The 24,362-nt window shown below is 51.3% G+C and overlaps 2 protein-coding genes and 1 long non-coding RNA gene across 9 annotated transcripts in view; 2 read left to right on the forward strand and 1 right to left on the reverse strand.

Moving 5' to 3' along the window:
* The window catches only part of Edc3 (enhancer of mRNA decapping 3), a 48,112-nt gene extending 45,295 nt beyond the window's left edge, over positions 1 to 2,817 (forward strand). For both annotated transcript variants that reach the window (XM_031343110.1, XM_031343111.1), the window contains exon 7: positions 599 to 2,817. In XM_031343110.1, the coding sequence (XP_031198970.1) occupies positions 599 to 933 (335 nt within the window). In that variant the 3' untranslated portion in view covers positions 934 to 2,817. The remainder of the gene's footprint in view (positions 1 to 598) is intronic.
* A 276-nt stretch (positions 2,818 to 3,093) lies between these two features.
* Clk3 (CDC like kinase 3) lies at positions 3,094 to 18,977 on the reverse strand. Of its 6 annotated transcripts, none has more exons than XM_031343104.1 (13): positions 18,105 to 18,151; positions 14,599 to 14,750; positions 13,726 to 13,942; positions 11,510 to 11,606; positions 11,167 to 11,233; positions 8,152 to 8,268; positions 7,288 to 7,454; positions 6,230 to 6,324; positions 6,003 to 6,132; positions 5,063 to 5,145; positions 4,540 to 4,619; positions 4,201 to 4,291; positions 3,094 to 3,592 (listed from the first exon to the last, which is right to left on the reverse strand). In XM_031343104.1, exons 2-13 carry the CDS (start codon positions 14,748 to 14,750, stop codon positions 3,416 to 3,418), a joined length of 1,473 nt encoding a protein of 490 aa, XP_031198964.1. In that variant the 5' UTR covers positions 18,105 to 18,151; the 3' UTR covers positions 3,094 to 3,415. The 6 variants fall into 6 exon arrangements, with proteins under 6 accessions (XP_031198964.1, XP_031198962.1, XP_031198963.1 ...); XM_031343102.1 differs by lacking the exon at positions 18,105 to 18,151 and adding an exon at positions 17,565 to 17,951; XM_031343103.1 differs by lacking the exon at positions 18,105 to 18,151 and adding an exon at positions 17,537 to 17,951.
* A 205-nt stretch (positions 18,978 to 19,182) lies between these two features.
* On the forward strand, positions 19,183 to 20,617 carry LOC116071978. Its single transcript, XR_004111260.1, has 2 exons — positions 19,183 to 20,225; positions 20,339 to 20,617. It is a non-coding gene; the product is annotated as an uncharacterized LOC116071978 (long non-coding RNA).
* Positions 20,618 to 24,362: the final 3,745 nt, after the last annotated feature.

Genomic DNA, 24,362 nt, shown 5'->3' on the forward strand with positions numbered 1-24,362 from the left:
GTTACATTTTACTTAAGTTTGTGTGGGTGTACATATGTTATGGCGTGTGCATGGAGGTCTAAAGGAGAGCTTAGGGAAGTCAGTTCTCTCCTCCTACCATGTGTATCTTGGGGATCAAACTCAGGTCATCTGGCTTGGCAGCAAGTGCCTTTATGAAGTATTGAACCATCTCACCGGCTGTTAGGGAAGCCCTTTAGGTTCTGAGAGAACAGAGATTGTTTCCTCCTATTCCTGAGTTTGGGCTGAGTGGAGGAAAGGGATCATTTGCATGAAGAATTCCCAGAGAAGGGCAGGCTGGCTAGAGTGGGATGTACAGGCCAGCTTTTGAGTAGAAATGCCCTTTGCCAGCTGCTGTTTCTGCTGGACCCTGAGAGCATCCTGAGAGGCTGACTGTAGCATCATCAGGATTAGTCAGATATAAAAACCCTATCTGCAGGGCAGAGGTGGTGAGAGCCTTATGTCCTTGAGAAGGCTGGCCTTTGGAGAGGCATTAGAGTGGTGCTAATCTAGAAAACCAGGTATTCCTGAGACCACCTGAACCCTGGTCTGGCCTGCTGTCTGCTCCAGGAATTTTCAGATGTATTCTTTCTATCTGCAGATCTCCCTGCTAGCCCTGTGGACCTGGTTATCAACTGCCTAGATTGTCCTGAGAATGCCTTCCTGCGGGATCAGCCCTGGTACAAGGCAGCTGTGGCCTGGGCCAACCAGAACCGGGCACCAGTGCTCAGCATAGACCCTCCTGTGCATGAAGTTGAACAGGGCATTGATGCCAAATGGTCCCTGGCACTGGGCCTGCCTCTGCCACTCGGGGAGCACGCAGGCCGAGTCTATTTGTGTGACATTGGCATTCCCCAGCAAGTCTTCCAGGAGGTTGGCATCAACTACCACTCACCCTTCGGCTGCAAATTTGTCATCCCCCTACACTCTGCCTAGAGGGGCTCTGGGCAGTTGGAGCCTGTATTCCCTGCACTCCTGCTGCCAAACCCACTAAGGGATGCCTTAAGGATGTGAAGCTTTGTGGACCTTGTAGACTGTCTCTTGGGTTGGTTTCTTCTGTGAGAGAACAAAACATACTTCAAACTTGCCTGCCACGTTCCCATAAGCAGGGAAGGCTTTCCCACTGGCATGTATGTCAGAGGTGGACCAGCGGCTCCAGGCATCTTTCTATCCTACCCTGCCTCTATTCAGTTGGGGCTTTGTTTACAGACATAGACAGCTCTAAGACTTTCAGGTTTGCAGCCACTGGGCGTGGCCTGAAGCCTATTAGGGCCTCCAACCACTCTTACTTCAGAAGGGTTTATGTCTCCTATGCTTCCTCTGGTCCTGCAGCCAGGCAGCCTACTCCTTTAATCATGTAGATCAGGCTGCATGGCAGCTATCCAGAAGACAAACCTGTGCTGTGTCTCTGCTTTCCCCCAAGGCCACCCTTTGGACCCTCCTGAGATGTTCCAATTTTATGTTGGGACGTTTCCTAAGGAGTGTGTCAGGATGACGACTATGGTGAGATTTTGGACTTGCTGCTCTGCTGTTACCTTTAGCAGTTTGTGCCTGTCAAGCTACAATGCCCACCTCCTAGTTAGGAACCAGACCTTCAGGATGCAGCTTTTCAGTATTGCGGAGACCCTGGGGGAGCTTGGTGCTGAGCCAGAGGAGGCTCCCTGGTGCTTCAGTCCTACCATCACTTCCTACCTCCTTGTCCATAAATAATACTCCCTCTGCCCCTCTCCCTGTCTCTGGAAATGGCTTTACAGCTACCCCAGGACAGGTTACATCCCCCTCCACCCCCGCCATGGCTTCACTCCAGCTCTTAGGTTTAGGCTTTAATCCTCTATAGTTACCCCTCCTCAGGTGTGCAGACTTGGAATTAGTAGCCTGTCTCAAACATGCCAAAAATGAGCCCAGTTCTAGATGACCATAGTGGGATTCAGCTATGGGAACATTGCACTGCTCAGATCCTAGGGCATTATCCTCAGGATCTTCCTGGCTTGGGTCCTTCAGGTTAGTAGGAGAGGACCATGCCTAGAGCCTCAGCAGAGACCTTTGTAAAGGTCTTGTACTTTGAAGCTTTTCCCCCACAGGCTTTCTGCTGTGTCTATCACTGGTTGAGGAGTATAGGTGGACAGGCAGATGGGCTCTCTGAAATGTTTGGGTACAGGGTAAACCCTGGTACCATGAATTCCAGGCTGCTCTCTTGTAGGAACAGGGCCAGGAGCAGACAGTGATAGCCTTTCCTTTCCTTCTGTCTTTCTCTTTAGTTATCTCCAGCTCCATGAAAGAGGCCAGAGGACTGGGAGCCTCAGCTGCACGACAGGACTTTAGCTTTCAAGCTGGGCCTTTTGTCTAAAGGCAGGGTTACAATTGGGACAACAGGCAGCCACTACAGGCTCCTAGACACTCTGGTCCTGAAGGTGGTTAACATTAGGCAGTTCTCCCTGCTCTTGGCCTGGACCTCCCTAGAGTTGAAAGTGTGCCACTCTTACCTGCAGCTCTTTTTGGAAGTTCCTGCTCAATGGCTGGTTTCAGTCAGGCGGTCAACTTTGTCACTAATGCATGCAGCTCTTGGGAAACCCAAAGCCAGCACAATAAAGTGACAGAAATCTGTGCTATCTAAACTGCTTTGTAGAGTGATGGAGTGCTGCTTTTCCAATCCCTAGGAGCCTACCCTGATCACTTGGATTATTGGCTATGGGTATGTACACAATGACATGAGGGCTGAGATATAACTAGATTCTGATGGTGATCTGTATGTCCCTTTAAATAAAAATGCCAGAGCCTTTCCTTTCTAGGTCTGGCAAGTCCTCCGGGGCCAAAACTCTACTAAACCTTAGAGCAGTTCTTCACAACCTTCTAAATGCTGTGACCTTAAAATTGTTTTCATTGCTACTTCATAACAGTTTATTAATATTACACATCATAATGTAAATGTTTTCCTATGGTCTTAGGTGACTCCTGTGAAAGGTTGTTCAGTCCCCAAAGGGAGTGTCACCCACAGGTTGAGAACCACTGCCCTAATGGGATGTTCCAGCTTCTAGCTTATTCACTGGTTTGCCTTTCTGTGTCTGGCCCAATCCACACTTAGCTTTCCACAAGCTGAGCTGCTAAGAAAGACTTTATTAATAAGTCAGTCAGCGTAGGGAGAAGGCAAGGAGCCTGGAGATGGACACACTGGTACCAGGGGGTTACAAACAGTAAGAAACACTTTATTATAACTTTACAACATATAAATAGCTTGGGTCCAATCTGTGCTTTCGGGCAGCTGGGCACCACATCCCCCCATCCCTTGCAGGCTCCTGCCTTCCTTCACATTGCACTGTTCATCGGTAGCTCTGGCTCTGAGGCCAGTGGGAGAGGCTGGAGAAAAGGGGCCAGCAGCCCAGTCCAGCTCTCCAACTCTTCATGTGCTGGCCTGCACCTGTCATCTGCTGGGGTTACGGCTGCTGTGGAAGGACCGCTCCTCAGGGGTCAGACCAGCAAAGAAGGGGTGCAGCAAGGCTTCTGCCAATGTGATGCGCTGAGCAGGGTCGAACTCTAACATCCTCCTCATCAGGTCAAACAGCTGCACATGCTCCAGGGAGTCCTGGAGCATGTAACTCTGCTCAAGGACACAAGGTGCCTCAGTTTGACGGCAGGGTTGTGGGAAGCCACCGTAGTCCCCTTGCCTCTGGGATGCCTTGCTGGGATGGGTCGAGGAGGCACTGATGCCTCCTTGGAGGACTTCTGCCTTCCAGGACAGAACAGCCGCTCCTTTCCTTTCCTTTCCTTAGGCTACTGGGTGGGATCTTGCTGGGTTGGTGCCTCTACCCCACATGCAAAGTTCTGATGGGTGGGTAGAAATCACCTCTGCAAAATGCACTTGTCCAGGTACCAAATTACAGTTGACAGGCCTCCTTTGGCCACATCTAGGTCTTCCCTCCCCCTTGCCTCAGTCCTGCCTAGTTCTTCCCAAAATTCAGAGAAGAGAGAGGGACAGGAAATAACAGTCTGACAGCTGGCTCTTCTGGGTTTTTCCCCCATTACATTCTCAGCCACCCTGTGGGCAGGGGCAGGGCTAAGGGCCCCTCAAAGGCAGCACGCAGAAAGCCTCACAGAGAACTGAGACGATCAGGCAGCTGTTGGCTGCCCAGCCTGTCTCTGCTGCTTGTTTGCCCAGTGCCTGGGGTCTCCTTGGCATGAGCTGAGCTGGGGGAGCCAGAAACTGACCTTCAGAGGTTTGCAGTTCTCCTTCACATACCGCCCATCAGAGCTGTTCTCATCCCAAACCAGGCCCCCTTTGTAGAAATATTTCTGCTTCCTGCAAAGTCAAGGGGGAGGAGAAAGGGGAGTCAAGGAATAGAAGCCCGTAGGGTCTAGGGTTAGGTGGGAAGTGGGGAAAAGTGGCTCCTGCCAGTCTTCTGGTAGCAACAACAGGGCAGGTGTAGGCCTGATCTAGCAAGTGTGGGCAACAGTTTGAGAGACATACAGTAAAGGCTATGTAGCGAGTATTTGGTAAGGACTGTATCTCTGGTACCCTGCTGACCCAGAGCCATGGAGACTTCTTACCTGGTACGGTGAATCATGTGTGATGGAATGGGTCCTAGGATCTTCTCCATCATAACCAAGTGTTCTCTATTTTCATGGGTCTGCAGAAGACCAGGGACAGAGCAAGTAGGAATTAGGCCCAACCTCTGCTTACTTTAGGGAGAATAAAAAGCACAAGGAAAGGTGAAGAGCCCTCCTTTCTCCAAGAGAGGAAAACCCAACTTGGTGGCAGCCCATAGGCCTGGAACCAGGGCGAGGCTCATGCTCCTCAGCCCCATGGGTGGACCTGGCTGGCTATTGGCATACCAGGTTGTTCTTCATGCAAAAGGATGCCTATGATATGCCCTTGCCCAGACAGAATCTTTTTGTGCCCAGTCTTGTCTTGATAAAATCCTCCCTACCTGGCTTTAGACTCTCCAACTGATTCTTTCCCTGAGCAACTATAACCCTTAAGAATCTAGGCTTACATCATAAGGATGGAAGACATCAACTACACAGAGCTTCCTGCCCATGTCCCCTGCAATCCACCAATGCAGTACTATACCTGGAAGAGTGTAAAGCCACGGTAGTACTCGAAGAGAATACAGCCAATACTCCAGACATCACAGGGCTGTGCCCAGCCCAGCTCTGTAAGTCAAGATGGTAAGATATGAGAACCAATACCCCAAATTCCTAGGAAGCTACAAATCTACCTGGCAAAACTCTTGCCCAAGCCCCAATAACAAGACTGTTTTTGACAAAGACCAAGTCTACCTCATCTCAAATATTGTGTAGACCTGGTTGGCAGATTAATGGATACTATTTACCACCACTTGCCTCATTCTGAAACAGGGTCTTGGGTAGCCAAGGGCTGGCCTTAAATCTGTTCTGCCTCTACCTATTAAAGGCTTAGATTACAGGTGTGTGCCACCTGTAATTCTTTTCTTTTCTTTTCTTTTTTCTTTTCTTTTTTTAAAAGATGTACTATGCTGGGCGGTGGTGGCGCACGCCTTTAATCCCAGCACTTGGGAGGCAGAGGCAGGCGGATTTCTGAGTTCGAGGCCAGCCTGGTCTCCAGAGTGAGTTCCAGGACAGCCAGGGCTATACAGAGAAACCCTGTCTCGAAAAAAAAACCAAAAAAAAAAAAAAAAAAAAAAAAAAGATGTACTATATAGTTGGGTGGTGGTGGCGCACACCTTTAATCCAGCACTTGGGAGGCAGAGGCAGGCAGATTTCTGAGTCTACACAGAGAAACCCTGTCTCGAAAAACCAAAAAAAAAAAAAAAAAAGATTATATATACAGTGTTCTGCATCCATGTACACCTGCAGGCCAGGAGAGGGCACCAGATCTCATTATGAGATCATAAGCCACCATGTTGTTGCTGGGGACTGAACTCAGCTTATGCTGTTAACTGCACTCCAGCCCACCCACCCCACCCCCGGCTATTCATTTTGATAACTGCCCAATGTAAACAATATTGAAGGCAATGTATGAAGCCACTTACCAAGGATCACCTCAGGTGGGCGATAGTGACGGGTGGCCACAATGGTGGTGTGATGTTCATGGTCAAATGTGGCACTGCCAAAGTCTGCCACTCGGATGCTGGTGTTCTTCACTGACTTCTCCTCGCAGCTCTGAAGGCAAGGCATGCCACCTAGGTCAGTCTGCTCAGGTAGATAACCTACCTTAGAGCAGGGCCATATTCTTGCCCACCCAGTCAGTGCTGTCTACCTTGTGCTCATTGTAGAGGGTTTCAAATTCAGAATTCACAAACAAGATGTTCTCTGGCTTCAAGTCTGTGTGGGTCAGCTGGTTCTCATGTAGAACTAGGAGAGGGAAAAGCACATATTGAGACCTTAGGCTGCCTACCAGTTCTAGGCCCTAGCCTTTCCCAGCTTTCAAGAGCTCTGTGAGACCTCATAAGCATTCAGAGGGCAGGGATAGGAGGAGTGTTTTCCATCAAAAAAAAACCCTCTCTACCACTCTACAGAGGCAAAGCCTCGCCGTCTCACTGAAGCCAAAGCATGGGTAAATCCTTTCCCTCAGCGCTATCTAACAGACCTCATTCCACAAAGGTGTGACTCTTGGATCACGTGCCTATGAAGGTACACCTGCCTCCACTCTACGTCATTGGCATTTCCTACCACTCGTTACTTAAGGTTTTCACTTGGCCAGTAAGATCCTCAACTCCATGACCCCACCTGAGCCAGAGCACTCTCCACCATGTTGCTTGCCCACTGGAGTGAGAGTACATCCCAGACCTTCACAGAGCTATGTCCTTTACTGGTTGGTTCTTTACCTGTCACCTATTCAGGCTCTGCACATTTTAGTTCTACGCCTTTCACTTGACACTTCCCAAATTGCCTTTCTACATAAGTTCTACGGTGATACCATCCAAGCTGCTCTTCAAGGTTGGTAGTAAACACGTGAGCAAAAACATGGAGGTATCTGAATACAGGACCTGAGAATCTGTCAGGTCCACCTTCTACCTTTTCCTCTTTTCCATAAAGGTGAAGGCAGAGTTAGTAGCTAGGCCGCTTATAGAGTACTTTCCTGTTTTCTTCCTAACCTGGTGAAGAGCTTGGCCCATCAAGTCCTTCCAGAGGACTCAAGTTTTTCTATCCTTGCACTACAATTCCTATCTGAAGGCAGAAGAACCTTTCAGCCAGAGGTTCTAGGTCTATGAGACCTTCAGGATGATCAACAGTGTCTAGAAAACAGCAAGACCACCAGGTGACTTTTTTTTGAGGGTAAAGTACTCCATGAACCAACTAACAATGATCACTTACATCTAAGGGCATGACAGAGCTGGTAGGCCATGTGTCGGACATGTGGTAGGGGATAAGGCTGAAAGTTGTTCTCCTTCAGGAACTCAAAGGTGTTCTTGCCGAGGAGTTCAAAGGCGATGCACATATGACCATGGAAGTTGAACCAGTCAGACATCAGGACACAAAGGCTAAAGGAAAAGGACAGGTAGGGTTCAAGCTCTGCCTAACCTGACCCCCCAAAAAAGGCCATTGTTCTACATACCAAGATAAAAAGCAAGCCTCAGAGCCAGAGCACATGTCAATCTACTATCACATGTAGCCCTGGCTGTCCTGGATCTCACTCTGTAGACCAAGCTGTCCTCGAACTCAGAAATCCGCCTGCCTCTCAAGTGCTGGGATTAAAGGCATGCACCACCACCGCCAGGCAAGAACTGTACTTCTTACTGCGTGGAGGGACATTTTGATCCCAGCTCACCCATGGCACCCAGGGTAAGCAACCCTGACACACAATTGCACCAGTATAGCACAGGCCTCCGTGTACTGCTGAGCTTCTTGAGGACCTGGGCAGGCGCTGACCTCTGCTGACTGTAACACAGGTAAGCACTTGTAGAGAAGCTGACTGGTATCTTCTTTAAGTGTTCCTAACCTGTTAAGTCCCTTAACTCATAAATACAAGGCTGAGGCTACTTCAGAATACAAAGCCAGGCGGGGCAGAGCCTGAAGTCTAAGGGCTCGTTACAGAAAGAACTCCTATCAAACTCCCTGAGTACTGTGAGAACAGTACCAAATGCGAGGACACAAAGATGTCCCAGGGAGTCCAGGTAGCTGGAACTAGAGAATGCCACCCCACAGAGTGATGCCTGTCCACTCTTTGCAGATACTCACAATTTATTTTCTTTGTCTTTCTCCTTGATTTTCTTGAGAACATTAATTTCTAGACGAGCAGCCTCACGGTACTTGCCCACATTACGGATGATCTTCAGGGCAACCTGTGCCTTCCCTCTATAGAGAAGGAATGAAACAAAGGTTCCCATAAAGCCAAATGCCCAGCTCTCTCCCCTTCCCTGAAACCCAGCAACCAATAACAAACCCCACTCCATAAACCACAGGTCCTAAGACTGTGTTCATACTTGAGGTCGAGCCTGTTAAAAGCAACACCAGGTCTCTGCTCACCATACAAGCTTCCCTGGCATCTGTATGTTGTAGTCTTGGCTTTCAAGTTGTTATATACATTTAGGATCTCAGAAACTTCCAGCTACCCAGGGAGAATCCAAGCAGTTGAGGTAATCCTGACTACCCCAAATCCCTGCAAGCTTACCTGACAACCTACTCTGTAGGCCAAGCTTTCTTGACCTGGGCAGTAGTAAGACTGAACAAGCAGTAAGGGTACCAGTAGTGGAATTTTTGCTGGAAGCTTGGGTCACTCCTTATGTCACACCCTAATCTAGATCCTTTCCCCCAAGTATCTAACTGCCTCAGGATTTACCACCAGCTACAGAGGGCCAAGAACTCTTTGTCAATGTCCCCAGAGAGTTCTTGCAGGTGCTGCTCTACCAATCGTACTCCACTCCCACTCAAGGAGGCCATTTGCAGGATGTGAGCAGACAAGGAAACATGTCAGCCTAGGTTGCCAAGACCTGCCAAAGAGAGCTAGTACTGAGATACCAGTAGAGACCTGAAATGAGGTGGTCTGGCCCACCACGGCGTATCCTCTGATACCTCAAGGGTTGGCTTTGATGCTGGGAACAAGTTCATCGACCTCCAGGTAAAGACAACTTCTTCAGAATGCCCTGCTTTGCTAACTCTCATTTTTTTTTTTTTTCTGGTTTCTTGGGCAGTGCAGGCCTAAAGGAAAGAGGCCACTACTATCAAATCCTTTAACAAGGCCCCTCCCCCACAGTCTTATCTTTAAAAAAAAAATATTGCCAGGGCGGTGGTGGCCCACACCTTTAATCCCAGCACTTGGGAGGCAGAGGTAGGCGGATTTCTGAGTTCGAGGCCAGCCTGGGCTACAGAGTGAGTTCCAGGACAGCCAGGGCTATATAGAGAAACCCTATCTCGAAAAAAAAACCAAAAACCAAAAAAAAATATTTTATGTATATAAGTACACCAGAAGAGGATGTCAGATGGTTGTAAGCCACCATGTGGTTGAACTCAGGACCTCTGGAAGAGCATCTCTCCAGTCCCCAGTCTTATCTTTAAACATATGTATAGGACTAGTGAGATGGCTCAGTGGGTAAGAGCACTGACTGCTCTTCCGAAGGTCCTGAGTTCAAATCCCAGCAACCACATGGTGACTCACAACCACTCATAATGAGATCTGATGTCCTCTTCTGGTACATCTGAAGTCAACTACAGTGTACTTATGTATAATAATAAATAAATCTTTGGGCCAGAGCGAGCGGAGTTGACTGGAGTGAGCAGAGGTCCTAAAAATTCAATTTTCAGCAACCATATGAAAGCTCACAACCATCTGTACAGCTACAGTGTACTCACATAAATAAATCTTTTAAAAAAAAACAAAACCCATATGTATAACTTCCTTTCAAAGGAAGCCCCTGCCAGGGCTGCTGGCAGAGCGGAGGTTCACCTCCACTGCTCCTGCACTGACTCCCTTTGCATTCACCTTAAAGGACTCAGGACCTTGTCTGTCCAGTGACTTCAGAGACTCATTTCCTACCCCCAACTACTCAGAGGGACAGCCCACAGTATAGCTGTCTTCCTAGGTTAGAGTTCTTGGATCTGTCCTGTCTTCATTCGGTCACAGGACAGTGTGTATGTGTCCCTTTATATTCATTCTAGGTTCATGATGAAGAACCTAGGAATGGTTGAATAGAAAATGGGAGCAGGAGGAAGTTTCTCACTAGCACTTCATCTCATAGCTGAGAGAATGGCTGACTTTAGATCCAATGGTCTTTTTTGAGCAGCTCACTTAATGTGAGAGACCAAGAACAGCAAGCCCAGCTCTGTCATCAATGGCTGAAGTATAACTTGGGCAGCTCCCAAGCATCTTCATATTTCATCTCTGAAGCAGTGACCGGCATAGCTCAAATGAGGATACTAGTGCTCTGTAACTAATGCACTTTAGCAATTAGACTATTAAGGCAGGAACACAACTGGCTCCCCAGAGGTTTGCCTCTCTAACTACACCTACAGGGAAGGAAGCAAAAAGACTCTAGTCTGACAGACACCAGGATTGGAGAGAATGATTTGGCCCCAGCATAATGACACGTACAGGTACTGCCTTCCCAATCAGCATGGACTATTCATGACCCTAGCCACACTGGGGTAGGTAGGAGATGTTTGTCAGAAAGACCAAAGTCTCATTTCCCTCAGCTGGGATCTCTCAAGCAGACATGGGAGGGGCAAAGGCGCTATCAGGCCAAGCCAGTAGCATTCTTACCCTTCTGGGCAAGAGGAGAGGCCACTACTTCAGACTTCTGAAACAAGGTCCCTCCCCACAGCTGTCTTATCTTTACCATAGATGTAACTCATTTCAAAGGAAGCCCCTAGCCCTGCTGGTAGAGCTGAAGTCCACCTCTGGCCCTGCACTGACTTCCTTTGAATTCTTTAAAGGTTCCTAGGACCTTTTATGTACCTTTTTCTCTGCCCAAGAAACCAGAAAAATGGATGAAGTCTGGCCAAATATCTCCAAAAGCTCATGGGATGCAGCACTGGGCCACATATCTAATGCCACAGCTCAGAAGTGAGTAATCGGGGAAGGGGCACACAGTAACCAAAAGTTCTTGTAGGGATATCACATGCCTGTCAAATCCCAAGAATCCTGTCAAATCCCTTATTTCATGAGATCAGCAAACCCAACACACATCCAGCAATGGCACCACCCTCCAACAAGAGCTGCACTAGCTCTTTAAAGGATGTTTGCGCCAGCATGCTCACCTGGCATGGTCCAAGCACTCCACCACCTTGCCAAAGGTGCCTTCACCCAGGTTCCCCACGATCTCATCTGTGAGAGAGAAGAAGCTGGGCATGAGAGTCTGGAGGGTAGGAGGGTGGCAGCTCCTGCAAGTTCACAGCATTCAAATCCTCAAAAACAACAAAGGTTCTTGCTCACTGCTACACTCTTTAAAACAGAAGTTGCTAGTGTCTGTGTCATTCAGGCAATTACTGGTGGCCCCACTAAGGCGCCACGAGCACTAGAGGCCCCTCCACGCAGGAGAGGTCTCATCTAACAAGGGGGGTAGAAAGTAGAGAGGTAAAGTTTTACGAAAGGTGGCTGTACATCGCTCTTGGAGCCAATCGCCGATCCGGCACACCAGGTGGCCCTCCTTGTCATCTTCCACACTCCGGCTGCTGCGCTTACTGCTCTGTTGGCTTCTCTGCATGCACCGCCCCCCGAAACGCCATCCGACCAATCGCATGGTAGGCGGTTCCGATTGACAGATTGAGGTGTCAGTCAAAGGCAGAGGTGGAGACGGTGAGGAGCCGGTGGGTTGGTTGGTTGGATTTTCCAGATCCCAGCATTTCATAAGGCACACAGCATATATAACGATAGGGATATTGCAAGGGACACGTCAAGACACAAACTGACTTCAAAACAGAAAAGCAAAAACAGCTACAGGTATGTAAGAAAACTCGGACATTATCTCTAAGAAGAGTGCCACAAATGCTCAGAAAGATGTCCAGCCTATGACACAGAGGGGCCAGGCCCCGAGGACAGCCACAGCCCTGACTCCCTCCTCTTCTAAAACTCCCCCTCCCTGACCCTCCCATGACTCTGGCCAGAGCTGAAGACGGCGCAAAAAAGGCGGCTGGCCCAACCTGAATCCAACCTTCTGGACAGGTTGTAGGGCTATCCTGGCTCCAGCAGCAACAGTATGCTCAGCCTTTCTTTGCCTGCCTCTGCTGGCCCACACAGCCTTACAACATACTCAACAGCTGCCACATAGAACCAAGCTACTACCTGTCCCCACATCACATCCTTGGCCAGACTTAACCAACTACCAGAAACAGACTTCTGCCAGCAGCCCTCCTGCCACCAGACTCCAGCAGGAAATGAGCCTGGCTGAGATCCTTTGGGCTGGCCGACCCTTCAGGCCCCAAGCCAGCTCCTGACCTGGCCTTAGAACCTGTGCCACTCTTAAGCCAGACCCAGCCCACTACAGAGGGCAACAAAAATAAGCAGAGCACCATACTTGCACTGCCACCCAGTGGCAGCATATGGCACTGTGATGCCACAGGCCATGCCTGATTCACCTGCAAGAGTTAACCTTCAACTCACACCACTCAAGTCAAGCACTGTGTAGAGAAGATACCTTCACCAAACCCGCCACTACTAAGAGGCCTCTTGGCCAGCAGGAGGACAACATGGGGAGAACAAACAGGAAGAAGAGAAGACAGCACATAACCTTGGGAGCACAAGTGACTTTCGTTTTCCATGGGATTAAGTGCAGTGTGGACCCCTGGTCTATTCAACATACCACCCTAGAATGCTGGCCAACCTCTGTTCTTTAAGTGGCCTGCAACAAGGTGAGGCCTGGGACCTCATCACGAAAGCAGCTACCTCTCCTTTCCGTAAGTAACCAACCTACAAAGGAACAAGGGAGAAGAGAGCCTAGCTGGAGGTCAGATGAGAAGCTCCCAATCTGAGTTGACTGACAGGGCAAGTCAAAGTGATGTGCTCTTACAGACCAGCAACTTGGAAAGGTAAACACAGAAATTCAAGACCCATATCAAAAAAAGAAAGGACTAGAAAGCCAGGCGGTGGTACCTAGCACTCAGGAAGTAGAGGGCAAAGGATCACAAGTTTTAGGCTAGCCTGGAATACATAATACTTTCAAAATCAAAGAGGAGGTGTAGGGGATGGGGTGTGATACAGTTCGGTGGTAGAGTATCTGCCTAGTATGTATGGGCCCTGGGTTGGACTCTCAGCATTTAAAAAAGAAAAATAAAATTGACCGGTAAAATGTCCCTTTTGTATTGGGTAATACAGACTCTGGTCCTCTGGGAGAGGGCGGCTGTGGAGATGAGGCTACAGGGGTAGTCAAGTCCACACTCATCAAAGCACTTAGCTATGGGACGGGCCTGACGGGGACAGACCTGATGTGAAGACGTCCAGGCCATAGAGCCCCAAACCACAAACCAACAATCTTAGTACTAGCCCCGAGAAGTGTGTCCCAATCATGTGGACCATGTAGCCCGTGTCTAGAACAGTGGGAAGATATAGACAGGCTGGAAATCAGCCAACGCCGGAGCCAGAGCCCCTATAGTTGCCACTGGCAAGGGGCCAGAAAATGGAAGGCATAACATCCTTGCTCAGTCCTGTACCAGACAGCACACACGCACACACATGCACACACATACACATCTCATGTGTGTACCCACAATGGTGTATGTACACAGGGTTGCCGGTACTCACCCAGACCAGCTAGCCTGAGAGAAGGCGAGAAAGAGGTGAGGCCTTTAGGCCCCTATTAGCACACTCTGGCCACCACTCACCGAGGAGGCGCTGCTACAAGACCTGGTACGGCGTTTGTGACAGTGGTGGGCATGCTTGCGGGTACGGTACGGCCCCCTCTCTCGTGACCGTCTCCGATGTCGAGAACGTGAAGACCCATAGCAGTCCTCTCCAAAGGATGGGCTCCGCTCTTCACACCGATATGTATCGCTGTCCCGGTGTTCCCGGTACCTCCGCTGGTACGGTATACGATCATGGCTGCCAAGGGGGGGGAGCGAGATGAGTCAACAAGGGCCCTACTAGCCAGGTTCCTGCCAACAGGCAAGAGGCCTTTGGCAGGGCCCCTGCAAAGGCTCTCAAGGAAAGCGTGTTAGAGCTGAAATATCCAGGCTGAGGGGGAGTGAACATGGAAGAGAAGGTACAAAGGTACCAAGCTTATTCTCCAGAGCCTTGGGTAATGACAGTGTCCCTCTAGTGCCACAGAGGGAGGAAGGAGAAGAGGAAGGGGAGCACAGGAAGGCCTCCAAGAGTAGGAGAGTTGACCAGCTTGGTACAACTGTAACTTTGGTCTGGGGATTCAGATAGGACTTGGGACCAGTCTTGCAAGGCTAGGGTGATGTTCCTACTTCCATTGAGGAAGGCTCAGGGGTAGGGTACTGGCCTAAAAAATATAGAGGGAGAAAGACCAGTCTGTGACAAAGAACAAGGAAGGTAACTTCTGTTGAGGCCAGGAAAAGGAAGCAAGGATAGGCAAAGATCCCAAAGAGGTCAGGCAAGACCTCTATGGGTAAGAATCTATGGGTAGCTGGGCAGAAGCAGTCACCTTAAGGAAGCTGAGACCACCAGAGCCTCTGGGTCACTTTGCTCATCTAGCTGAGGAAAGCAGTATTGCTTCCACCCCAGATCCCACTTACCTTCTGGACCGTGATCTCCGTGGGGGAGGCTCCCTTCGGGATGGGTATCGTAATCGACCTTCATGCTCCCGACTGTAAGACCGCCTCCTCTTCCAGCGGTAGCTCAGGTATGGGTCTGGCTCTGGGGAACGGTATCGCTTACAGTGATGCATCTAGGCCACAAGAAAGAAAAAGCTCTGCTCAACACACAGCTCACTGCTTCCAGCCACAGGGCTGCCTGGTGCAGCCAGGTGCTCCTGAAGAAGAGGCCCATTGTTCTGTTTAGGGGCAGCCCCTCCCAGGGGTTTATGAAGTAAAGAAGAACTCTGAGGTCACAGTGACAGAACAGCAGACAATGGATGGATGACTCCCTCCTCTGCCAAGTGAATAAACAAACAGGTGCCTCTCCAGCCTGGCCTAGGGGCCTAAACACTATATAAGTCAGGGCCAGATACAGAGGTAGATGTAGTGGGAAGTTGAGCACTGCCACAGAGATGACAAGGACAGGAGGAAAGGAGAGCTTCTTTGCTTGATTTCTTCATGTCTATGGGATCCTATAAGCTAGATGTTCTAGAAGCCTGAAGCTAATGAACTGGTGGCACAGAGCCAAAGTACTAAACTGAAACTTGCCTGGCTAAAGCAATGAACTGGACTCAACTCAAAGAAATTCAAAACTCTTCAGTCAGTAAGGAACCACACTAGAAATAAGAACTCTGACCCTTGAGCAAAGACATAATGTCTCACCAATATTCCCTACCCCTACCAGGTTCCAGTCTAATGGGCCCGGGTCCAGAAGGCCTGCCCAGCTCTAGCTGGCCCATCCACAGTCTCAGCTCAGGAAGGTGCCACAATCCTCAAGAAATCTAAGCTGCTGCTTTTTTTTTTTTCCCCGAGACAGGATTTCTCTGTATAGCCCTGGCTGTCCTGGAACTCACTCTGTAGACCAGGCTGGCCTCAAACTCAGAAATCGCCTGTCTCTGCCTGAAATCTAAGCTTCTTGCCTGAGGCACATTTTAGTGGCCCTCAGACCAACTAGAGTCCCATACCAGGTGTTTCCTCTTTAACAGCATTACTGCCATCCCTTCTAGCTCCTCCTACTCCAGCACTCTCTCTTGTACCCTATCTCCGAAGGAGCCAAGAAGACGTGGCTATAGGTCTACACTTGGGAAGTAGGACAAGTATTCCTTAGCCACAGAGTACTTAGATCCAATACAGGAGACTCCCAAGTGGGATCAGCAGCCAGTTGAGAGAGATAGCTACATGAGTCTGGCACCGTTTTCACCCATATCCAACCCCTTCACATTTTCTCCACCAGATGGCCAGGCATGAGTGCACAGCTTGTTTGCTGTCTAAGCCTTCAATTGTTCACACCCAACCTCTAGTAGTGCATAGTCCTAGGCTTGCCCAGCCAAGCAACTCCATCTCACCAGCACAGTCCAAAGATGAAATAAGTACTTGTGTATGAGCGGGATGGGGAAGCAATTTATCTAAACTGCTGGGAGCCTCTGGGAGCCCTAAGAAAGGCACTGACATCTATCTTCCTACTAGCAACCTACCACCTGAAAAGTCTGGGCACCCAGAAAGCCTGGGCGATAAGCACTACATAAAACCAGTAGACTTGTGTTTTCACCCTCATCTGAGTGTTCTCCCCACCCCCCATTATCTTACAGCAGGTGCTCAAGCTGTGGCCTGAAAGCAGTAGCTCATGTCTCACCAACTGACCCAAAAGACATCCTACTGGCCAGGGTACACATCTTCCCAAAAGGCAAGTAAGTGGCCCTGCCCATCTTCACCAGGCAGACAGAGCACCCACCCTTAAGCATCCTTTTTGGAGGATGTTGTAATGTGGTCTCATCTACAGCTAGCCAAAATTTTCCTTCTGTGACCTCAGTGGATTTCTATGAGCACATGTCTCCTTGAGTGGAAAGTCACTGCTTCAGAGTGGAATGCCAAGCTGATGCACAGCACTACCACGTCACTGTTTGCCTTTGGGCAAGTTGTTAAACCACCTGGAGGTTCAGCCTCCTCTTGAAACAAGGGAACAATAATCTCTTACAGGCTCTGTAAGAATTAAATATCTGCCCTATAAAGTCGAAAGCCTAGCACAGGTTTGGGCCACAAGAAGTACTAAAGACAGCCTTTCATTAGCACTGAGAAGGTTCTGGGTAACACTCAGGGCTATGGTGAATGCCTTAATTTATAATTCCTTCCAAGGGACCGGGTAGGAAGTTTTGGCAGGAAACTTTGAACTCGATCCCAGTGCTGCCACTTACTAGCCCTGTGGCCTTATACAAGTCACTCTAGACCTAAGTTGTCATGCCTGAAAAATGAAGATAACACCTCTCAGACTGGCAAAGATGGCCAAGTAGTTTGGCCATGAAGTACCACACACAGGCAGTAACGGAGATAATCTCCCTTGCAACGCATCCCAGGCAGGTGAAAAATGGGAAATACCAGGTGGCCCACGTCATCCTCCCAGCCAGGTCTTTTGAGCCTATTTCTCACAAATTCTCTGATTCCATGAGTCCTCAGCAGAGAAGCTTTTTAAAACTTAAGGGCCACAATTATGCTTTGGGAGGCTCTGCTTTGCACAATGAAGAAAAAGGCAATGTGACCAATGAAACCAAGCTAAGGATGCCAGCTTTTCTCTGAGCACAGGCCTCTCTGGCTTCTCGTTTGCTGTTCCTGGCTAGAGAACCGGGCTAACAAGAAGAGCAGCCAGCCAGGTCAGCGGCTGCCCTCCCGGATTCCTGCCACCCAAGCGACCCATGGTTATTTTTGGCTGGCAGTGCCCCACCACTGCAACCTCAAACCTGCCACCTCGCAAGCTGCGGCTGCCACCGGGCAAAACGCTCCTCCTTTTCAAGGGCACGGAGGAGGGAAGCTGGAAAGCCGCCAACTCCGCCTTGATGGGGGCTAAACTCGGGCAATTCCCACCCAAGCATCAGGGCACTCGCACCCGGAACTAAAGCATAGAGGCTCCTGACCGGACCGAGGAGCAGTCTGGACATTTGTACTCCTGGCTTGGTCTGGCCCTTTCTCCGGGATGGAGCGGTTCCATCATAACAAAACACCGAAGGGGCCCGCGGCCCGCACTCGAGTCCCTTCCTTCTGCCCGGATCCTAGGGATCTCAGAGCCCCGTTCCCCGTAACCGCCAAGGGAAGACCCGGCGACCAAAGGGATGGCCAGCCTGGGCCAGAATCAAACTCCAGGCGGCGCGCGAAGGAGATCTGCGGGCTAAGCCTCGAGCTCGGGGCAGGGAAAGCCTTTCCAAGATAAGCCTGGGTCGGACGCGATCCCAGCCTGCGGGCCGGCGCGGGGCCCAAAGTGAATCCTCCCAGCCGGCTCCGAGGCCGCTGGAGCTCCGCCTCCAACACCGCGGGAACCAGAAAAGGGGTCTGCAGTGACCGCCCTCCGGGAGAGAAGCGGCGGGTCAGGGGTGAGAGGTCGGGACCGCGGCCTGACGTGGGCCGAAGAGGGAAACAGGTACACGCCGAGACCCGACCGGGTGCCAAAGTACCCGTACCAGCTTAGCCGTCCCCACCGACTCACTCCAGCTGCCCGGCCGCGGGCTCCGGCCCACACTCACCGTCTCCCAGGCTCCGGCTGCGGCTAGGCCCCACTCCCCACTCCGAGCGCCTCTTCCGCTTCCGGCTCTGGCCTCCGCCCGTGGCAGCACCGCCCCCTCGCGTGACGCAGCCGTCGGCGGCCCGGGCTCGACCCGGCCCAGAGGCCTGACCGCTCTAGCCCGGAACTCGCAGGCTCTGGGGGACTGGCCTGCCCCGCCAGGGTCCGGGCCGCATCGGTGGAGGTCTCTTCCGCGAGGTCCTGGCAGCAGCCTCGGGCCGCGGCCTGCCCCTCTCCGTGCGGTGGTGCACGCAGGCCCCCGAGGCCGCATCGGTGCGCGGCCGCGACCGCGGTCTGAGGCCGGCTCAGGGCCTAAAGGAGGAACCCACCGGACTGCCAGGCTGGGGCCGCTTCCCCGCCGCGGCCCGGCTGTGCTCGCCAGCCTCTTCCTGCGCGCGGAGAGGACCGGCATTGTTCTCCCGGGGCCCGGGAGGGCGCTAGAGACGAAGGCGGTCGGTGCGCCCGAGCAGAGGGAGGCGGGCGCGACTCCGCTTGCGCGCAAGAAGCAAACGACACATTCTGCTCTCGGCTTGTGCGGGTTTTTTGAAAGACTTGGCGCCACGCCCCAGCTCGCTCGAGCTTGGCGAAGCAGTCTCCGGGAAGATCCCACGAGCCTTGGCGGTGAGGTCGGACGGAGCAGACGCCCCCTTCCCCTTGAACACCTCAGAGCGTCTTGCTGTCAATCAGCACAGTTCCTGGGCTAGGAAACCTGCGCCACACAAAAGCCCCGCGCCGCGCCGCGCTCCCGTTCTGCCACTCGAGTCACTCGGCCAGTCCTTTTGCTGCGGCATCCGGGCGTGAAGCACCCAGGCTAGACCCCTCCCACCTACTGTCCGACGCTTTGTCGTGGCAGGATCATGAGGTCTTTATTTTTTTTTTCAGAAGAGAATACAAGTCGCGGTCCTTTGGTTGGGCCTCGCTTTGACAGCGTCCCCGCCCCCGCGCGTCGCGCAGCCAAGCGGGCGGGTGCGGCGCCTAATTGCCCCCACGCCACGCGAGGCTGCGGCGGCTGGCCAGGGCGGGGCCTAGCTTTACGATCTTGCTGACTCAGCGGGGACAGCCAGGGTTTCCCAGGTGCCCCCTTCCCGTGCTGGATGGATGCGCGCCCACCAGGTGCTCCCGAGCCCCCCCGCCCCCGCAATGCTGAAACTGTCTTTAGAGACCTTTGCCTCTGGTCCTGACGTAATGGCCCGGCATCTTCATCACCATCCCACACCATCCCCAAAAAAACGGTGGCTGAGTTAAAAAGCTGGGTGATTATGTTTGCTAACGCAAACTCAAACCGACCCCATAGTCACCTTCCAACCACGCAGGCATTCAACAGCCATTTCAGCTGCTTCTGCCCGAGTCCTGCTCCTTACATTTCCAGCCTAGGAGCCAAAATCCAGGCAAATTGGAAAATCCAGGCGTCAGAAGATGCACCTCCCACCTGAGGCCAGGCCCACTCTCACAGAATTTCATTCGTTCACGGGTTTCTGTGGTGTCTTCACCTCCCACCAATGCTGCCCACCCATGTTTCCATGGCTATGGGAAAGCAGTATCCTCCAGTTTAAGGCCTATATCCTCAAGAAGTGCCTGTCTCCTTCCCTGTCCGAAGTGTTAGAAATGGGATAGTTTAGTCAAGTCTTCCTGCCAGCCCGCCTAACAAGAAAAATCTAGGCGATCTACCGGGCAGTCCCCACCCTCTCTACAGAGAGGACCTTTGCTGAGGCTGATACAGGAGCTGTCTCCTGGCCCTGTCCTCTCCAGAGGCTGCAGCTTGGTCTTCCTCCTTGATGGTCTCCCATTAGACCTTCGTCCTCTTGTCTCTTCATAAAACTTAGCAGAAGGAAAGAATTGGTCCTAAAGTAAAGTTAGGTTGACTAACTTCTCATCTCTCCAGTACTCTGTTGAGAGGAAACTTGGACCAGCTCCTCCACTCCACACCCATCCCTGTGCTCCCCAAAAGGAGGCTTGCTGCTCCCCCACTGCTCCCAAGCACCACACTTTTCCCAGCCTGTGCCCATCAAGACTTTTCTGTGTGAGTGGTCTACAGCATGACTCCAGGGCACCAAGGAGATGCCCCATTCTGCTTTTATTCAACTCTTACAGCTTCTGTTGCTCCCAACCTTTTTTTTTTTTTTTTCCTGCCAGGTTCCTGAGCCCCAGTGCTCTCTCATCTGTCTGCCCTTGAATTCTCCTCTGCCATATCCAGCTTTGTCCTGCCTGGAATGAATTGATGTACATTTGAGTCTCAGCTCTAAGGTCACCTCCCTGGAAAGCGTCCTGGGAGAGGTCAGGTTCTTCTCTCTGCTGTGATGCCACCCTCTCTTGGCTCTCACCCAACACTCTGGCTTGGAAGACCATGATCCTCTTAAAACAAATCCAGCACAGCTCTGCTTCTCAAAGAGAGCAAGAAACACTCTAACTCTGGAAGTCTCGCTTCCTCTTGGGCCTAGTTAGGCTGGACTTGTAGATGCTATGCCAGAGTGTAGGATCAATCCTCACAGTCTGTTTTAGAGTGAACTTGGGTGGTGCTGATGTAGGAAGACAACAAGGAGGGGCTTTGGGCCTGGAGTGGAGGGCAGCAACCTGCTTAAAGTGGGAGGGGCCTGCTGGAGGGTGGTGCCAACCTGAGAGGGACAAAGTTCTGGGAATATAAGATATATCAGTGAGCACAGGGTCCCCAGTGGAGGAGTTAGAGAAAGGAATGAAGGAGCAGAAGGGGTTTGCAACCAATAGGAAGAACAACAATATTAACCAACCAGACCCCCCACAGCTCCCAGAGACTAAACCACCAACCAAAGAGTACACATGATCGACCCATGGCTCTAACTGAATATGTAGCAGAGGATGGCCTTGTCAGACATCAATGGGAGGAGAGGCCCTTGGTCCTGGGAAGGCTCGATGTCCCAGTGTAGAGGAATGCCAAGGTTGGGAGGCAGGAGTGGGTGGGTGAGCACCCTCATAGAAGCAGGGGGAGGGAGGATAAGATAGGGGGTTCCAGAGGGGAAACTGGGAAAGGGGATAACATTTGAAATGTAAATAAATAAAATATCCAATTTTTAAAAAATAAGATATGTCAGAGCCCTGAAGGGTGGGATAGGAGAGGGGCTCAAGTGGAGGCATCTTCTAGGCCCTTCCTAAAGCTGGAACAGGAGACCTGGAGCCTAGGAATGGGAAGGTCACAGAGTCCTCCCACGTCCTGTGAGTGGATGAAATCCTAGGAGGACTTGGTCCAGCCCTTGTGAAGAGGTCAGTGGTGAGAAAAGTTGGTGCCATCTGAACCTGCTAGCCCATGAGTCCCCTCACCAAAGTGGTGGGGCATGGAGGGCAGGAGTGAAGCCAGAGAAGTACCAGACCAGAAGTGAGGGCTTCTGGCTCCCCACATCATAAAGTAAGCAGCTTGCAAATATCTACCTGAGCCCTGCAGTTTCCATATTCTGTACCTAGAGGAAGACCACTGAACAGTGGCAAAGTTGGGAAAAGTGGGCTCTTGAGCCAGTCGGTACTAGGTACAAACTCCAGGCTTTTGTGGACGGCCAGCATGGCCTGAGGCACCCATCATCCTATTTTCAGCTTCAAATCCCCTCCCAAACTGATGAGCTGGGGTTGATGTCTATATGAAGTCTGAATCAAATCACTGAGGGACTCTGGGCCGGGGGGAAGGGTGGGGTGGGCCCCAGTTTTGTATCTCAGTCCTCTTCTTAGGAACCAGGACTGTTCCATATCTAAAAACTGCAGGGCTTGCTTCACAGTATCTGTGGACACATACCCAGCCCTCCCAGCTGTCCCTGGCATTCCTATCCATGGCCACTGTTCTGTATCTACCCCCCCGCCCCCGAGCCCCACTAAACAGCTAAGTGAGGGAACCAACTACAGCAGCCTCCTGGAATCCAGGTCACAGCATGTCTCCTCTCTTCCTGGCACATGTTCAGACAGACCCATGTAGGACAGGAAGACGTCAAAGAAGCTTCCAGTCTGGCTGGTAGAGAACAGGTGGCAATACATGAAGCTGGCCAGCCACCTGTGAGCAGTGCCAGAGGCCCTGTTGAAACAAGCCCAAATTCTGCAGAAGTGTGAGCACAAGATGAGGTTAAGCCAGGCCTGCTGTGAGTCAATGGTCAAAAACAAAACGAGTCTTCCATCCTCTCCCCTAGATCTTTCTTGCTTGCCTGCAGCCCAAAAGAAGTCTTCTAAACTGACAAGTTCCCCTTACCAAGGTGAAAGCTCCAAGATGCTCAGAGCTCCTGTCCACATCTGGATTCATGTTCTAGGAGTCTGAGGGAGACAGGGGAATGAACACCCAGCAGGGAGCCTGTTGAACAGAGCTCTCTCATGGCTGTCCTGTCCTAGTGGAGCTGTGCTTATATTTGGGAGGCATGTGCTGGCTCGGGAGAGGGACACGCTCTGGCTGGGGACAGAGGAAGGGGCAGGATAGCACTTCCTTATATAACCAGATAAAGTGACTATCACCAGAGATAGGGAGGTGACTTTGTAGGTTGAGACTTCCTGGTAAGGTCTCTGCTCTTTGCAAGAATGTGGGTAAAGCCTCTTTGATTGCCAAGATGCCTAAGCTTTAATGACTCAGTGTCTCGGCCCTCTCATGGACCCAACTGCTCTCCACCTGGGCTGGGTAACCCCAGGACCCAGTGTAGATAACCCATCTCCTTAGCCTTCCTGCTCTCTGGCATTCCACAGTAGAGCCCCTGGTATGGCTGTCCTGAATTCTAGAGCCCTCTGCAGCTACAAGGGAGAGGTGGTGAGCCTCAGAACAGCTAGGGTGGAACATGCACATCTTGAGCTCCCTCTGTAGTAATAGATAACAGTGGAGCAGTCCACCTTTCTCCACCCCGCCCTTCCCCAAGCAATGAGCCACACTCCCTTGTGTACAAGCTGTGACTCAAGACTCCTGACTGGCCATCAGCTGAGCCCCTAGCTAGGAATCTGCTTTACCCAAGGCTACAGACTCCATCCTGCTGGATGAGGAGAAGAGGGCAAGCCAGCACTCCCCAGGCCTGCTGCCTCCAGGATTATTCCCAGCAGGTGGAATGCTCTCCGGCACCTGCTGTGGGGACCCCAGGGACAACAGTAGTGAAGAGTCCAGTCCAGAAAGCAAGTGAGGGTGAGGATTGGGAGGAGACAGAAGTGGTAGGGGGCAGGCAGACAGCCCCTTTTGTCGTTCTACTGCAGGCAGTGTCAGGAAAGGCTCAGCAGCCTTTGGACCAGATGTGTTGACAGCCCCTTGGCCCACAGCCTAGCCTAGAGACCCTTAGGGTAGAGATGACACCAGAGCTCCCCCTCCAAGTTGATGTATGGCAAAGCTCTGCCTCCAGATCTGTTACAGTTTCAGCCTTTCCCTCTACTCCATTGTCTGGTCTTCCTTCTTGAAGCAGGACCCAAGAAAGGAGTACAGTAAGCAGGCTTTAACCCAGGTAGAAGGACACCCTTCTCAGCCTTTCAGTGTTCAGTCCAATTTCCCTTGGTCAGATGGAGAAACAGAGACCAGACTGTAGAAAGAGCTTACATAGGTGCACAATTCAAGTGGAGGGGAGGTCCCAGCCACAATGTGCCCCTTGAAAAAAGCCCCCAGGATCCTGCACTGTGTATTCACAGCAAATGTTGAGGCCTGGCCTGCAGAGCCAGGAATTGAACTGTGATGATGACAGGGCCCAGAAACTTTGGGGCCAGGCAGAGTCTCCCTGGGAATAACTGACATCTCTGCCCTGGCTCTGGAATGGCCTCTGTGAAGCAGCAGCATTTGATGCTTGTTCAGGTGGGTTAAGACCCGTGGGAGGAGAAATCTGGGTACAGAATACAGTACATATATACCTGGGGGCAGAGAAAGAGCCTGGCCCTATTCCTGGGGACTTCTGAGATTGGGCAAGGGCTCCTAAGAACAGGTAGGAAAGAGAGTGAGTAGGAGAGACCATCTGGAATAGGCCTTCACAGTGTAACCTGAGGAGGTTCATCTATACAGCAGTTCCCATAGCTGGCCCACCTCTGCTGGTTGGTAGTCCAAAGCTGGTCTAAAGTGGTAGTTGGTCCATGGAAATATGTCTCTGCAGCTGGAAAGGGTGGCAGCACACTACCTGGAAAGGTTGGTGTAATTTGAATAAGAATGGCCCCCAAAGGCCCAAATATTTGAATGCTTAGTCACCAGGTAGTAGCATGGTTT

This window comes from Mastomys coucha, unplaced genomic scaffold (assembly GCF_008632895.1).
Source record: "Mastomys coucha isolate ucsf_1 unplaced genomic scaffold, UCSF_Mcou_1 pScaffold23, whole genome shotgun sequence".
NCBI lineage: Eukaryota > Metazoa > Chordata > Mammalia > Rodentia > Muridae > Mastomys > Mastomys coucha.